This window comes from Caenorhabditis remanei, chromosome III (assembly GCF_010183535.1).
Source record: "Caenorhabditis remanei strain PX506 chromosome III, whole genome shotgun sequence".
Lineage (NCBI taxonomy): Eukaryota > Metazoa > Nematoda > Chromadorea > Rhabditida > Rhabditidae > Caenorhabditis > Caenorhabditis remanei.
In genome coordinates, this window is record NC_071330.1 from 14,893,398 (window position 1) to 14,908,775 (window position 15,378).

The 15,378-nt window shown below is 37.0% G+C and overlaps 2 protein-coding genes across 2 annotated transcripts; one reads left to right on the forward strand and one right to left on the reverse strand.

Annotated features, from left to right (window-relative positions):
- Positions 1-529: 529 nt before the first annotated feature.
- On the reverse strand, positions 530-9,743 carry GCK72_011438 (uncharacterized protein; the record flags this gene model as incomplete). The annotated part of the gene is made up of 17 exons (XM_053728447.1): positions 530-888; positions 1,393-1,664; positions 2,025-2,156; positions 2,424-2,697; positions 2,979-3,119; positions 3,270-3,401; positions 4,516-4,698; positions 4,761-4,855; positions 4,904-4,948; positions 5,802-5,902; positions 7,052-7,229; positions 7,568-7,636; positions 7,828-7,949; positions 8,844-8,960; positions 9,298-9,420; positions 9,546-9,644; positions 9,693-9,743. The coding sequence occupies 17 exons, from the start codon at positions 9,741-9,743 to the stop codon at positions 530-532; spliced, it is 2,493 nt and encodes an 830-aa protein (XP_053588024.1).
- A 2,186-nt stretch (positions 9,744-11,929) lies between these two features.
- Positions 11,930-14,213, forward strand: GCK72_011439 (uncharacterized protein; the record flags this gene model as incomplete). The annotated part of the gene is made up of 5 exons (XM_053728448.1): positions 11,930-12,039; positions 12,088-12,212; positions 12,970-13,132; positions 13,237-13,580; positions 13,630-14,213. 5 exons carry the CDS (start codon positions 11,930-11,932, stop codon positions 14,211-14,213), a joined length of 1,326 nt encoding a protein of 441 aa, XP_053588025.1.
- Between the last annotated feature and the right edge of the window lie 1,165 nt (positions 14,214-15,378).

Here is a 15,378-nt window from a genome sequence, read left to right on the forward strand (position 1 = left end):
GCCTTCGAAAATTGGCGAATAAAAAAAAACAAAAAAACATTGGCCGGGGGAGGGAGTCGAACCCCGGACTCTCCCACTGCCGCGCCCGCCCACTACCACTGAGCCACCGAAGAGACAGAAGAATATTGCCCTGAAGGGAGTGACAAGAGTGTGAAATCGCGAGTTTCGTGCTCGTTTTATTGAACTCCGGAGCAGGAATGGGCAAACGATTTCGTGATAATCGTATTCAGAATAGACGATACTACACCTTGGGGCAATATTTAGCGATTTTTCAAACATTTTCAAGAAGGAGTTTCAGTATTGTTCACTGATAAAAAAAAAGAAATGCGCCAATTTTAGTGACTTTTGATCAACTTTTCAGTCATTTCCAGCTGAAATCCACCAATTTTCGCCTAATACATATTGAAAACGTCTATTTGATTGTCCGGATGTTCAGATGTCCGATGTCTCGTTTTCAGCTGCTTTTCAGATAAAATGTGCCGATTTTTCTAGTTTTTTTCTCGCTATTTTAGCCAATTTTTCTGCATTTCTAGCAAATTTCCGTCATTTCTAGTACCTCTTCTTCTTTATCCTCCTCTCCGCCGATCGCATTCTCGTACTTTTTCATAGCAGACATCGCTCCAACAGTTCCCAAATGAATTTCAGCGCCTCCCTGTCGATTCTCATTTGGATGTGGCATTACGACGACATTTCCCTTCGAGACGGCCATTGCCAACACGTCTGTCGACTCAGGCGGCGCTTTCCATTCGACGTCTCCAGCTGATGACGTCAGAAGGCGAATCGCTTCTTCTGTTGCCGAATTCCATGAGTCAACCAGTTCTTGACCGCCCGTCTCGACGATTCTCTCGATCGCTTTGTCTTCGGAATTCCAGTTTCTGATGGCGAAGCCTGAAAACACATTTTTAGTTGAAAATCTGTGTGTCCGGATGTCCGGAAACCTCAAATTTCAGTCAAAAAACCCAAAAAAACGAAATTTTGAGCATAGCTTCCGCCTACGCGTGACTAAACGCGCTCTACTGATAATCTAGTATAAATTCAGTGATTTTTGAGCAAAAAATCTCAGAAAATGCATCAAATTATCAATGGAGCGCATTTTCCTTTTTTTTTTTTGGTAGTCGAAATTTTCAAAAATTTTAAAAATTTCAGCCTTTTTTCATCAAAAATACCCGGCCTTTAAGATGAAAAAAGTGGCTGGCTGTGTTTCTGGAGTGTTTAGAAACTCGAAAACCGACGGAAACGAGCCAAAAATAAGATTTGTATGGGATTTTTCAGATTTTCAAACATTTTAGCGATTTTCAGCATTTTTCAGTCTAAAACCACTGATTCTCGTCGATTTCAGCCGATTTCAGCCGATTTCAGCCATTTTTTCTCCAATTTCCCCCATTTTCTCACCAGTTATCTGTTCAGTGATCCTATCGAACAATAAATCATGTGCATAAACGTATTGATGTGGTCGCGATGCCACAATGACGTCTCCGAGTCTTGCATGAAGTGATGCGTCCGTGAAGTGAGGGACCGCCCCTCCGACGCCTACAATGAAGACGTGCTCGATATTTTGGAAGTTTCCAAGAAGACGTGTCGTAATTGAGCCGGCCGATGTGATCGCTTCACGCGAATCACCGATCAACGCGAGTTTTGTGGCGACAACGCGGTGGGAACCGATTCTGAAAGCGGGAAATTTGAAAACATTTTTAAAATCTGAGATTTTGAAGTTTTTAATGAAAAATTCGGCTTTTAAGCGATTTTTTGAGCCAAAAAACCATTTTTCAGCTCAAAATTTGAAAATATCGTGAAATCTGGTGTTCGGTGCATGCAGATTCGGTGTTTACACTAAATCGAAGCGACGTTAACCCGGAAATTCGGAAAAAAAGTGAAAAAAAATGCAGAAAAAAGCAATTTTGTGCTGATTTTCGGAGGCAAATTTGAATTTTGATTCAAAATTGTTCAATTTTCACTAAAAATTTCGAATTTTGGCTGTTTTTCACTGTAAAAACGCTAAAAAACTCGATTTTCCCCTTACAAACCTTCTAAGTGTGTAGACGTTCGATTCTCCTCCAGATTTGTACTTGTGAATAGTGGAAGACTCTTCAATGAGTGCATCGACGGCCTGTTTCTCAACGAATAGACACGAAATGATGGCCATAGTCGGTTGATCACTGAAAATACACCGTTTCAAAACGAAAAAACTGAAATTTTGGGACTAAACGCGCTCCACTGACAATCTAGTGCAATTTCAGCGATTTTCGAGCGAAAAATCACAAAAATTGCACTAGATTGTCAGTGGAGCGCGTTTGTCACAAAATGAACGGTTTTTAGCAATTTTAGCTGGAAACTCTTCATTTTGACTCGTTTTCGCTCGATTTTTCTCGATTTTCGATGAAAAAAGCTGCATTTTTCGTGGATTTTCAGCAATTTTAGCTCACCCTTGCCCTGACGTCGAAGTGGCACTAGCTGCATTCGCATTTCGATGCGCCTCAATACTCTTATCGACCTTTTTCGTGTCGACACGAATCCATTCGTCTCCAACCATTCGAACAATTCCATTCGTCTTCAATTCCTCCAAAAATTCGAGAGTTTCCTCATTCGAACATCTCAAACATTCGGAGATTGTTGAAGTGGGCAATCCGTAGGGATACGCATGCTCCAGAATCTCTTGAACGTGTCCGATGGTGACTTCTTCGAGTTTCGGGCCAGAATCTGGAAAAAAAGGTGAAAAATGAGGTTTTTTTAATGGGAAATTGGGTAGAAATAGGTAAAATTGTGAGTTGATTATCAGTGGAGCGCGTTTGCCACAAAATCAGTATTTCTCGGGAAAAATTGTGGGTTTCTTCTGGTTTTTCGGGGTGAAAATCGGGTAAAAACTAGGTTAAGACGATATCTGGATGAACAGACACACAGGTGGATATGTTAGGGAAAAAATCACAAATTTTAAGCCTATGTCCAAATTCCATAGTTTTTGCTTCAAAAATAGTAAAAACCTGTGATTTTTTCACGATTTTCCCGATGTTCGCTTCGAGACCCAAGGGTTACTGTAGCGATCGCGGCGAGACCCAGAACTCGGGGTCTCGCAGCGACATTAGCTGGGTTACGGTAGGAAACTCGATTTTTGCGGTTTTTGGCTTAAAAATGTCATTTTTTTCATGATTTTTGACATGAAAATATAAAAAATTAGCCATTTTTCCCAATTTTTGGCAATAAAAACCACCAAAAAAATCGATTTTCAACCGTTTTTTGTGGTTTTTTCTCCACAAAATCTGAAATTTCTATACCATATTGAGTGGCATCCGGAATGGCGACTTGCTCGTCTTCGTCGACTATTTTGTAATTGATAATCACTTCGGCAATCTCCGTATATTCCTTGTGGAGAAGTGTCATCGCACGCTTCATGAATGATGCATTGTCTACAAAAATATAGGGAAAAATGAGTGAAAAATATGATATTTGAATGGAAAACGGTTTTTCTAACAGTTTTCGTGCTGAAAATCGGGTTTTAGAATTGAAAAATATGGATTTTCAGCATTTTTTCAGTTGTAAATAGACATTTTTGAACTTTTTCAGCTAGAAAACCCAATTTTCCAATGAAAAATCGATTTTCGACTCGTAATTTTCGGATTTTCAGCAGGAAAATGTGATCGAATAAATCGGAAATCGAATTTCTGGCGTCTTGGACGATTTTTCAGAGAGAAAAAAAGAGTTTTCCGATGAAAAATTAACGAAAATGTCAATTTTTCCTTAAAATTTCAAAACTTCGAATGAAAAATAGATTTTTTACGATTCGGAGCAATTTTTCGCACAAAAACACGTATTTAGGGTCACTTTTCGCATAAAAATACAATTTTCAGAGCTTTTTGATGAGTTTTTGGTTGAAAAATAGCAAAAAATCGTTTTTTTAAAGAATTTCCAGGATCCTAACGTTCCTAGCGCTGAAAATTATTGATTTTTGCTAGTTTTCAGCATGAAAATCGTGTTTTCCGCTGAAATGTAAGCCTAAAAGTTTAATTTTCAAAAAAAAGTGGAAATTCCGAAAATTCTCTAAAAACTCAGAACTTCGTGAGAAGCCCGGTTTCTGATCAGCAAATTATGATTTTCTTGATTTTTTGCTGAAAATCTGATTTTCCAACAATTTCTTTGCCGAAAATCCGACTTTTGGTAAAAAAATCTGTAAAAAACCGGATTTTTAGTCATTTTTCTTAATTTCTTCAACTGGTAGAGCAAAATCTTCGTGTTTTACCCGTTTTTTTGAGTCAAAAATCGATTTTTTCAGAATTTTTCGACCGAAAACCCACTTTTTACTGAAAAATCTGTAAAAACCAGATTTTTAGTCATTTTTCTTGTTTTTTTCAACTAAAATAGCAAAATCTTCGCATTTTTTTGCTTTTTTGAGTCAAAAATTGACCTTTCTGAATTTTTTCGACCGAAAACCCACTTTTTCGGTGAAAAGTTCAGAAAAATCCATTTTTCACTCAAAAAAATGTTTTTTAACTCAAAATTTCGCGCTGAATTCAAAAATCTCACCTGCGGGAAGATTACTCAACAAATTCCTGAAGAATTTGTGCACAACACTACGTCCCACATCCAAATCGACATTTTTGCGAAGTTTGAAGTACAAAGATCGCTTTTCTTGTACTTGTTTCTGTTCTTTGTCGGTTAAATGAACACTGAATGATAAGGAGACGTCGGCGTTGGATTCTGCAAAATCTGGACGAAAATTAGACAAAAAATAGTGAAAAAATGAAGATTTTTGGTCGAAAATGACGTACCATAGCCAATTTTCTCATCGAATCGATTCACAATTAGTCCAGCGTGCTGTCCACCACCAATCAATAACACTTTATCAGATTTCGCTGTTTCCTCGCTAAAAAAATCAAAAAATCCACTTTATTTCGAGAAAAACCAGGCCTACCGATGGATTTTCACAATATTATGCTCGGCATGCTCGGCATCCTGGCTGAAAACATTTTTTTAATGAGCCGGACATCCGGACAGACGGATGCATAGATGGGCAGTTTTGATCGCTATGGGCCAATTTTTCATTCAAAATTGTCAGTTTTGAGCGATAAAAATCAAATTTTCACTAGATTTTTTACTTGAAAACCCAATTTTATCGCCCAATAGTGTTAATTTCGAATGAAAATTCGACTAAAAATGCGGTTTTTGGGATGAAAATTGTAGGAAAATCGCATTTTTGGCTCAAAAATTCGCTTTTTACCCTCCAAATGCGAAAAAAAATGTAAGAAAACGCGTCAAAGGTACGCCAGCGAATCTTGAAACCTATCAAAAAGGGAGGTTTGCGCACTAGGAACGCGTCAGAGGTGCGCCAGACAGACAATTTTGCTCTAAAAACGCGTCAAAAGCGCGCCAGAAATTCAAAAGCTATCGGCATGAAGATTTGAACAGAGGAAACGCGTAAAAGGTACGCCAGACAGTCAAAAAATTGAAATTTTCAGAAAAATCTGCGAAAAATGCGAATTTTCACTATTTTCATCGGAAAAATTGCATTTTTAGCTGATTTTTTCATCGAAAATGACAGTTTTGAGTGAAAAAAATCACATTTTCACTAGATTATTTACTTAAAAGGTCAATTTTATCGCCCAATAGTGTTAATTTTGAATGAAAATTCAGCTAAAAACACGGGTTTTGGAGTGAAAATCGTAGGAAAATCGCATTTTTGGCTCAAAAATTCGCTTTTTACCCTCCAAATGCCAATTTCAAATGGAAGGGGCGAATTTTGAGTCATTTTTCACCGATTTTCGTAAATTTTCCGCTTGAAATCCCTCTAAATTTATATTTTTCTCGCTTACCGAATAGCCGTATCGAGAATATCAATCGAACATTCTTCTCCATCCAAAACCACTTTTTTGCGACACGAATCTGCTTTCGTCGGCTCGTATTCCTCCATAAACTGAAAAAAATGGGCGGTTTAGGGGGTTTTTGAGGGAAAAATTGAGTTTTTTGAGTAAAAATGGGAAAAATCCGGTTTTTTTACCTTAAAATTACTAAAAACAGCGGGAAATCAGGGATTTTGATTGGGAAATCGACTTTGGGCTACTTTCAGCCAATTTTTCGACATTTAGAGATGATTTTTATCAAGTTTTATCGATTTTTAACTAAATTATATCAAAAGTTCGATTTTCAGGAGGTTTTGAGCGAAAAATTTATTAATGTTTGCTCTTTGTCACTTCTAACTGTTTTTCGACGTTTTCACGCATTTTTCACACAAAAAGTGGTAGGAAAAATTCATTTTTCCGACTGAAATACACTCAAAACTTTCGGAAAGACAGTGTTTTGACATAAAACTCTCAAATTAACAACTATGAGTCGATTTTCAGCGTTTTCGATGTTGAAATTGCGAAAATTGTTAATTTTAAGATGAAAAAGCTTGAAATTCGGGTCCAAAACGCTTGAAATTTGCTTAAAAAGTCAGTTTCCGCTGATGCTTTCGGTTTTTGGTCAAAATGCTAATATTTTCTCAGAATTTCAGCTTGAAAATGTGATTTTATACTCGAAAATGCCATTTTCGATCAAAAAAACAGCTAAAAAATGCGATTTTTCGGGTGAAAATAGTGGAAAATCGCAATTTTCGAAGATTTTTCTGAAATTTTCAATTTTTTGACGCGTTTTTCACTGTTTGAGTGGCTGGCGTGCCTTTGACGCGTTTGCTCAGGTCAAATCTTCATGCCGATGGCTTTTGAAATTCGGGCGCGCTTTTAGTGCAAAATTGACTGTCTGGCGCACCTCTGACGCGTCCCTAGTGCGCAAATCTCCATTTTGGATGAGTTTCAAGATTCGCTGGCGTACCTTTGACGCGTTTTCTCCGAATTCTACTAATTAAGGGTATCTGGCGCACCTTAGACGCCGATTTTTGAAGTTCAAAAAAAAAAATTTTGAACTAAACTCAAATTTTAGAACCCCATACATTTTTTCAGCCATTCCTAGCCAATTTTTCGCTTTTTTTTGCACAAAACACGATTTCAGTAGTTTTTAATCGATTTTTCCTAATTTTTGGTCAAAACTCTGTAATTTTCTCTGAAATTTTCAGATGTCCGCATACCTTATCAACATTCTCTCGTCTCTTTGCCGATGTCTCAATGTAGTGAACTCCCCATTGCTCGGCCTGTTGTTGACATAATTCAGCTGGGACGACACGTTGTTCACGCATATCTCCCTTATTTCCGACTAAGACAATTGGCACCGAATTATCAGACTTCTTGACACGGACGATATGTTCACTGCAAAAAAATGAAGAAAAATTGAGTTTTTGACTGGAAATTGTGGGAAAATCGACGAAAATCATGGATTTGGGAGTGAAAATTGTGGAATAATCGCATGTTCAGTTTATTTTTGAGCTAAAAATGCAATTTTTCTACTATTTTCACACGAAAATAAATTTTTCATTCGATTTTTTTGCAATTTTTCCATTTGAGCAGATTTTTCATTCAAAATTCGCAATTTGGACGATAAAAATCACGTTTTCACAAGATTTTTCACTTAAGAAGTCAATTTTATCGCCCAAAAGTGGTAATTATAAATGAAAATTCGGCTAAAAATGAGGTTTTGCGGAACTTACTCGAACGATTCCATATCGAGAATTGAGAAGACGCAGATGAATCCCTCACCACTTCGATAGTAGTTGTCACTGGAAAATAATAGAAATTATGATGAAATTGATGGATTTCTGCCACTAAACAGACGAAAGTTGTTCCTGCTATCAGAATATATCAAAAAACATCATTTTGCCTCGAAAAAGTCAAATTTTTGAGTCATTTTTCACCGATTTTCGTAATTTTTCCGCTTGAAATCCCTCAAAATTGATATTTTTCAGCATACCGAATGGCCGAATAGTCTTCTTGTCCAGCCGTGTCGAGAATATCAATCGAGCATTCCTCTCCATCCAAAACCACTTTTTTTCGATACGAATCTGCTTTCGTCGGCTTGTTTTCGCTCGTTTTCTACAAAAATCAAGAGTTTAGGCGGTTTTTGAGGGGGAAATTTGGTTTTTTAGATTAAAATTACTTAAAACAGCGGAAAATCAGGGATTTTGATTGGGAAATCGACTTTTGGGCTATTTTGAGCCAATTTTGACGGATTTTGGACTGTAAATGTGCAAAAATTCACTTTTTCGGCGAAAAATTTATTTATGACTAAAAATGTTTGGTTTTCGACACTTCTGACCGTTTTTTCGACATTTTAATACCAAAAAATGGTAGAAAAATGCGTTTTTTGGACTAAAGCGAGCTTTTTTTGCTGTTTTTCAGCAAAATTCGTGAAATTCCGTCGAAAACACGATTAATCGCAATTTCAATCAATTTTTCGTCGAAATTTGACAAATTCTTGGTGATTTTCAGCTATTTTTAGCCTATTCTTCGCTTTTCATTAGATCAAACTTAATTTTTCGAAATTTTTTGACTATTAGGCGTGTCTTTGGCGCGTTTTCTACTTTTTGAGTGTCTGGCGTGCCTTTGGCTCGTTTTTAGAGCAGAATTGTTTCTCTGGCGCGCCTCTGACAGTCATTTTTGATGTGTTTCAAGATTTTCTGGCGTACTTTTGACGCGTTTCTCTCCGAGTTCTGCCAATTAAGGCTATCTGGCGCACCGTAGCCGCTCTTTTTGGACTAAACTCAGAACTTGGTTTTTAAAAAAAAATTTCAGTCAGATCCTGAATTTATACAAAATTAGACCGATTTTCCGTTATTTTCAGCCAATTTTTTGCAAATTTCCGCAAAAATTCATGAAATTCCGTCTAAAATCGAGCAAAAAATCGATTTTAGTCGTTTTCAAAGAACTTTCGACCAATTTATCCAAATTTTTGGTCTTCTGCAATTTTCTCAAAATTTTCAGTCCTACCTTATCAGAATTCTCCCGTCGCTTCGCGGGCGGCTCCCGATCCGGACTTCTTGACCTTTGCCTTCTCTTGGCACCACCAGCACCAGCTCCGGCGCCTCCTCCACCACGTGGTGGTTTCTGAAAAAAGAAAATAGCCTGAATATCGCTGGATTGACGCTGAAAATGCTGAATATCGGGGAAAACTGAGCTTTGCGGTGGAAATGTGTGAGACTTCCACGTTTTTTTTTACTGAAACTGATCAGCAAAACTATAACTTTGAGTTAAAATTGTTGGAGAAATTTTTTAAAGCTAAAAATCAAGTTTTCTTAGTGTTTTTCAGCAGATTTCCAGCATTTCTTCAGAAAAAAAACAGATTTTATTAAAATTTCTCGAGTTTTCACAATCATTTTCTCGGTTTTCGTTAATTTCGCAACGACTGAACTTGTTTTCAAATTTAATTCTTGTAATTTCTTACATCATCTTTGTCTTCACTTTTTTCCTCCCCGACGTCTTCCCCTTCCTCATCGGTCTCCTCATCGCTTTCCTCCTCACTCTCCTCTTCGCGCGGTGGCACCGGTGCCGGCTGCGCCCTCACAAGCTAAAAATGTGTTTTGTGTGGAAAAATGATGAAAAATAGATATTTTCAGAGCGAAAAATTCGAAAATTATCGAGTTTTTTGCCAAGAACTCTTAATTTTTCAAATTTAAAAGATATTTAACGTACCCGTAAGCCGAAACGCTCGACGTCAAACACTGCATTGGCCTCATTGTCGGCTTCTTCATCAGTGCGATCCCGAGGGGGGCCGGGCGCGCTTCTCCCATCCTGAAAATCGATTTATTGCGACTAAGAAGAAAAACAGACATTACTCACTGCATTGTCTTCATTCCTGCTGATCGGACGCCCTTCTTCTCTACGACTCATTTGCCTGAAAAAATGACTTGAAAAAGCGAAAAATCTCATTTTTAATGGTTAACGGCAAAAAAATAGGTGATAAATGGAAAAATGTTAGCCAAAATCGCTTCAAAACGTCATTTTTCAGCCAGAAAACTTCAAAAATCGACTCAATCAGGCAAAAAGTAACCCCAAATCCTGTTTTCCATCAAAAAGCATCATTTTGAGTTCAAAAAACTCTTTTATGTGCCACTTTTTACCGATTTTCGTGATTTTTTGGCTGAAAATCATTGAAAATCCATATTTTCTACCTGAAAATCTCAAAAGCCTACTCAAATTGCAAAAATTGACTCATAATCCTGTTTTTTCTTCAAAAACCACCATTTCGACTCGAAAAACTCAAATGTTGAGTTACTTTTCAGCAATTTCCGTAGATTTTTTAGCTTAAATTCATTTTTTTCGGCTAAAAAATCCGAAAACCAAGAGTTTAGGCGATTTTTGTGAGTGAAATTGGGTTTTTTGGAGATAATCCGGCAAAAATCCAGTTTTTTAGCTTAAAAATCACTGAAAACAGAGGAAAATCAGGGATTTTTGTTGGAAAATTTCGTTTTGGACTATACAAACTGCAGAAATGGTTTTTTCCCGGTTTTTTCTAGTTTCAAGTGGAAAACGTTGAATATTTAATAAAAAATACGGCAAAATAATTATTTTAAACATTTTATCACATTTTCAAAGGAATATTTATTGGATAAAGTGTTTTTACTTTAACATTTGACATTTTCTAAATGAAATTCCAAAAAATGAAATCACTCGAAAAAATCGAAAATTCAGTGATTTTTCTCAAATTTTGTATAGAAATGGCGCAGAATTTGATGCAACTTATAAAAAATAGAATTTTAAACGAAAAAATGGCCAAAAATGGCCAAAAAACCCGACGAAACACGTCATGGGCGGTAAAAATCAGAGCGGTGACGTGGAGGAGTACAGTAGGATTTAAAGGTGCATACCGAAATTTTTAAATGGGGTCTCGACACGATTATTGTTTTTTCAGCAGTTCTTTGATGGAAATTGATGATTTTCTAATAAAAAGAGTTGAATTTTCATTGAAAAACTCAATAAATTAATTATTATAATTATTTTGTCACATAATTAAAAAAATAAAACTTTTTTCAATTTTTAAAAAATAAAATTTTATAACTAAAAAGAAAGTTTCTCGAATGCATTTTTAGTGGATAGATATTTTTATTTTTAAACCCTATTATTCACAAAAAAACTCAAATTTAATTGAAAATTAAGCAAAAAATCAGTTTTGAGGAGAAGAAATGAATTTCGGGGTACTGTAGTTAAGAAGTTGTGCAAGTTGCGTACAATGCATTTGATTTGACGAGCAAACTTAATTATTGCGTTTTAATTAGAAAAAAAGTGAGGATCGCTTATTTTCACTGGAATACGGCTGAAAAATGGTGCGGAAATATATAAACATTGGAATTTTTTATTGAATTTTTCAAAAAAAAAGAAGTTTTTTTTAAATTTTTTAAATTTTTTTCGTAAGTGCAGAGTAGTTGAGAATCTGCGCAGTTGTGCTTAATGCATAGGCAATCATTCTTTATTTTCAAGTATCGATACTCGTTTAAATCTTTATCCGAAGATTTCAGAAAGTTGTACTTGTCCACTTCTTCCTCAAATCCACCTTAAATCTATGCGATCTCCGCCTCCTCTTTCTCATTCACTTCGTTCAGTTCTCCGAACTCTTCGTCGTATTCGTTCCGCTGAAAATTAGACCTTTGTCCCATACTTTCATATCAGCTGTTTATGTGAAGAACAATGAAACGGTGTTCAACAATTCTTTTCCCAAAACCCTCCGGATTACTGTAGTTTTCTTCGCGAGACCTTGAATGCGTCCAAAGTCAACAAGCAGTATTCCCATGAGAAACTGTCTCGATCGATATTGTCCCCCCTCTTCCATCTGTCTTCTCTTCTCAGTTTGCCCATTTACACAGAGGATATTCATTAATTCCTCCCATACAATGTCAGATTCCAATTCTTCGGAGGTTTTCGATGAATCCCTCAGTTCCAAAGTATTCGATAACCCCCATCTACTCGAAATCATTGTCAGCAATCTAACCTGGAATTGTGAGAGTAATTTAAGCACCCGATTAATCAATAAATCATTCAATTCCCAATTTCTTCGAATAATTAAAAGAAATCATCGGAAAATGAAAATTGAGTTTATCGGAAACGCGGAGAGAAGTGTGGAAACTGCAAAGGATTGGATTTATATCAACTATCGAAAAATAAAGAAATCAATAATTCCCGGATATTTCAAGTGAGTTTCTAATTACTCTTTTGTAATTTATATCACTATGATTTCCAGTTTTCTCAACAAAGTGGTCGGTGTGAAAGTGGAAGAAATCATTACAAAGGAATTATGGAAGCCTGAAGAGATGTTCGCCCAAAACCTCCATAACATTATTTACTCGAATTTGATCGGCGGGAATCGTAAGTTCACAGGGGCACTAAATGGACTAAATTTTTGATTATCGACTGAAAAAGCGAATATTTTCTCTGTCTCGGAACGCTAATTTTAAATAGGCCGACGGGACAGTTTTGTCTGACAAGGGAACCTTTTAAGTAGTCCCTAATGCCAGCAAAAAATCTCGACCTGAAAATTGACCATTTTACCATTGATTTGCTGTATCTCCCCCTCTCTCCTTCTCCTCCTTCTACCACGTTTGTAATGAACTGCGGCGAGAAGTTCACAGGTGAACCGCTGGGAATCCTATATGTGAAAGTGGTAGAATAGGATCCTATATATGCCCATAAATGAAAAGTGGATCGCGTGTGTGCCGCATATGTGTGATCGTCTTTTCGCTGCACTGCCCGCGCGTACACCCATAATGCTCCCATATACCAGACTGTAAAAGGCATGAATGCGCCTGCTCATCCTTTTAACATTTCCGTCTGTTTTAGGTACACATTTAGTTTATGATTGCAATCATTTATTTCCCGGTATAGCAAGGAGAAGGACTTGCCGTCCTTCACCCGCACCAGTATAGAAACTCGAATGTAAAGGGGGAAAAGGGTCTCTCGGCCGGCCGCGTGGTTGTTTACGCCTCGCTGAGCCGAGAGCAAGACGTCATCTCAGTCGAGAGAGAACCCGAGGAAAAGAGAGTAGAGACAGGTCAGAGACTGGCCTGTGACAAGACTTACAGCGTACCGAACGCGTCAGTAAAAGAGTCAGTATAATACATTACAGGTGAAAGTGTCCGCAGACTGATCGGACTGGAAGAGTGGTGTGAAGGATGTGTGGATTGTATGGATATGGCAAAACAATGTGTGGAGTATGGGCCTTCGAAGTTTCGAGTGTTCAAAGAAGTAAAGAATTCAATTCATTACAGAAAACTGCATATTTCTGATGAGTGAGTTGATTTCCACATTTTGTTACTAACAAACGTTATAACACTTTGTTCAAGGGTTAACCTGTGCTATGAATGAATATATCTGATGACTGTCATTATTTCAGACTAATTGAATGTATTGCCGACTACTGTACACTGAAATCGACTACAAAAAAGAAGTGTTTAAAACGTTTGAATAACATCATACGACACTTTATTTCATGTGATACACTGGTTCTGTGGATAAGTGAAACAAGAGAATGCTATATCAATGGGGTTCGGATAGCTGCCCATTTCCCAATGCCACGAGAAGTGTTGGATGTCATGATTAGGAAATGGAATGTCAACTCTGTGAAACTGAACATGATTAGTAGGCATAGCGGGGTTAAATGTAGTGAAAAGTGGGTAGATGGAGGATATTTTAAGAGAGTCAAGGTAAATGATCCATACTGGAAAACAGATCAATCCAGTGAGTTCTTCAAACACTTTGCTGCTCAACTCATTCTTTCATATTTCAGATCTCAAAATCCACCATATTTCCGTCAGAGTATTAGATTCATACGATTGTGCTCGTGGCTTAATGCAGACTAACCCGGAAACGGAGGAAGAAAAGATTTATGAGAACTACATTGCAAATCTCCGAAGACTATTCCAAATGGACAAAATATCGATTGATTTCGGTCACTGGAGACATAAATACAGTGCTAGTTTGGAAGAATTCATGAAGAATATATTGAGAGTGATTCAATTGGAGAAACAACGGAAACTCGAAGTGAATATTCAGTTTTTCACCGAGATTTGCAGTTTTAAAGTGGGAAATTCTGAAGAATTGGCTGAAATTCCATCAGAATACTCGTTGCTCAGTGATCGAGTGGAATGTATCCGAATGTTTGTCCCATTTGAAATTGTCGAAAGTGGTCCAGAGAGATTGAATATGATTAAATGGGTTGGGAGACGATTTCAGGTCAAGGATATGGATAATCATTTCACACTCAACTTGAATATTTATGTGAAGGAAACAGAGTTGAGGGAGTTGGATAACGGATTGATGGACACACATCCGAATAGTTTGATTGGAGTGTTCTTGCAACTGGCAACATAATACTCCTTGAAATTGATTGGTTTTCGTTATATAACTTTGTTATAAAGGCGTCTTCTGAGAAGTTGTCATGACTGTTGCTACCCAATGACTCTTAAGTGGTCAATTTCAGAAGACTTATCCCTCTACTATCCCAAATTTAATTGAATTTTATTGTACGTCACAATTCTTGAATGTTTTAATTTCATCTTGTTTTCGTTGTTCCTTGTCAGTTGTTTTTTACAGTAATAAATCTGTCACATCGTTTTGTAAAACTTGTTAAAACCAAAGTCTCATTTTGCAGATTCCGATATCTTTAAATTTCCGATACTTCTTTCCAAAAATTTTCACATTTTCAAGTTGAATTTTTCAATTCTATCGGTCCTTTACAAAAGCTGAAGGAGGCTGAACCTCCACCCATTTTCGAGGGAAGCGCACCGGCTCCAACTAGGGAAGGATCCTATGTTCAACAATTATTTTCCCAAAACCCCTCGGATTACTGTAGTTTTCTTCGCGAGACCTTGAATGCGTCCAAAGTCAACAAGGAGTATTCCCGTGAGAAACTGTCTCAATCGATATTGTCCCCCCTCTGCCATCTGTCTTCTCTTCTCAGTTTGCCTATTTACACAGAGGATATTCATTCATTCCTCCCATACAATGTCAGATTCCAATTCTTCGGAGGTTTTCGAAGAATCCCTCAGTTCCAAAGTATTCGATAACCCCCATCTACTAAAAAACATTGTCAACAATCTAACCTGGAATTGTGAGAGTAATTTAAGCACCCGATTAATCAATAAATCATTCAATTACCAATTTCTTCGAATAATTAGAAGAAATCATCGGAAAATGAAAATTGAGTTTATCGGATTAGCGGAGAGATGTGAGGAAACTGCAAAGGATTGGATTTATATCAACTATCGGAAAATAAAGAAATCAATAATTAACGGATATTTCAAGTGAGTCTCTAATTACTCTTTTGTAGTTTGTATCTAACAAGGGAAGTACCCGACGGACCGAGTTGAACTTTTTCTATAAACTTGACCAAAGGTAATTTCGCCCATTAGGATTCCAAATCTGCAATAAAAATGTGCAAAATGTTTCCGTAGACCGAGTTATGAGCCATCAAACTTTTCCTGTGGTTAAGCAATTTACAACGAGTCACACGATCTGCCGAAGTGTCTGCCACAAC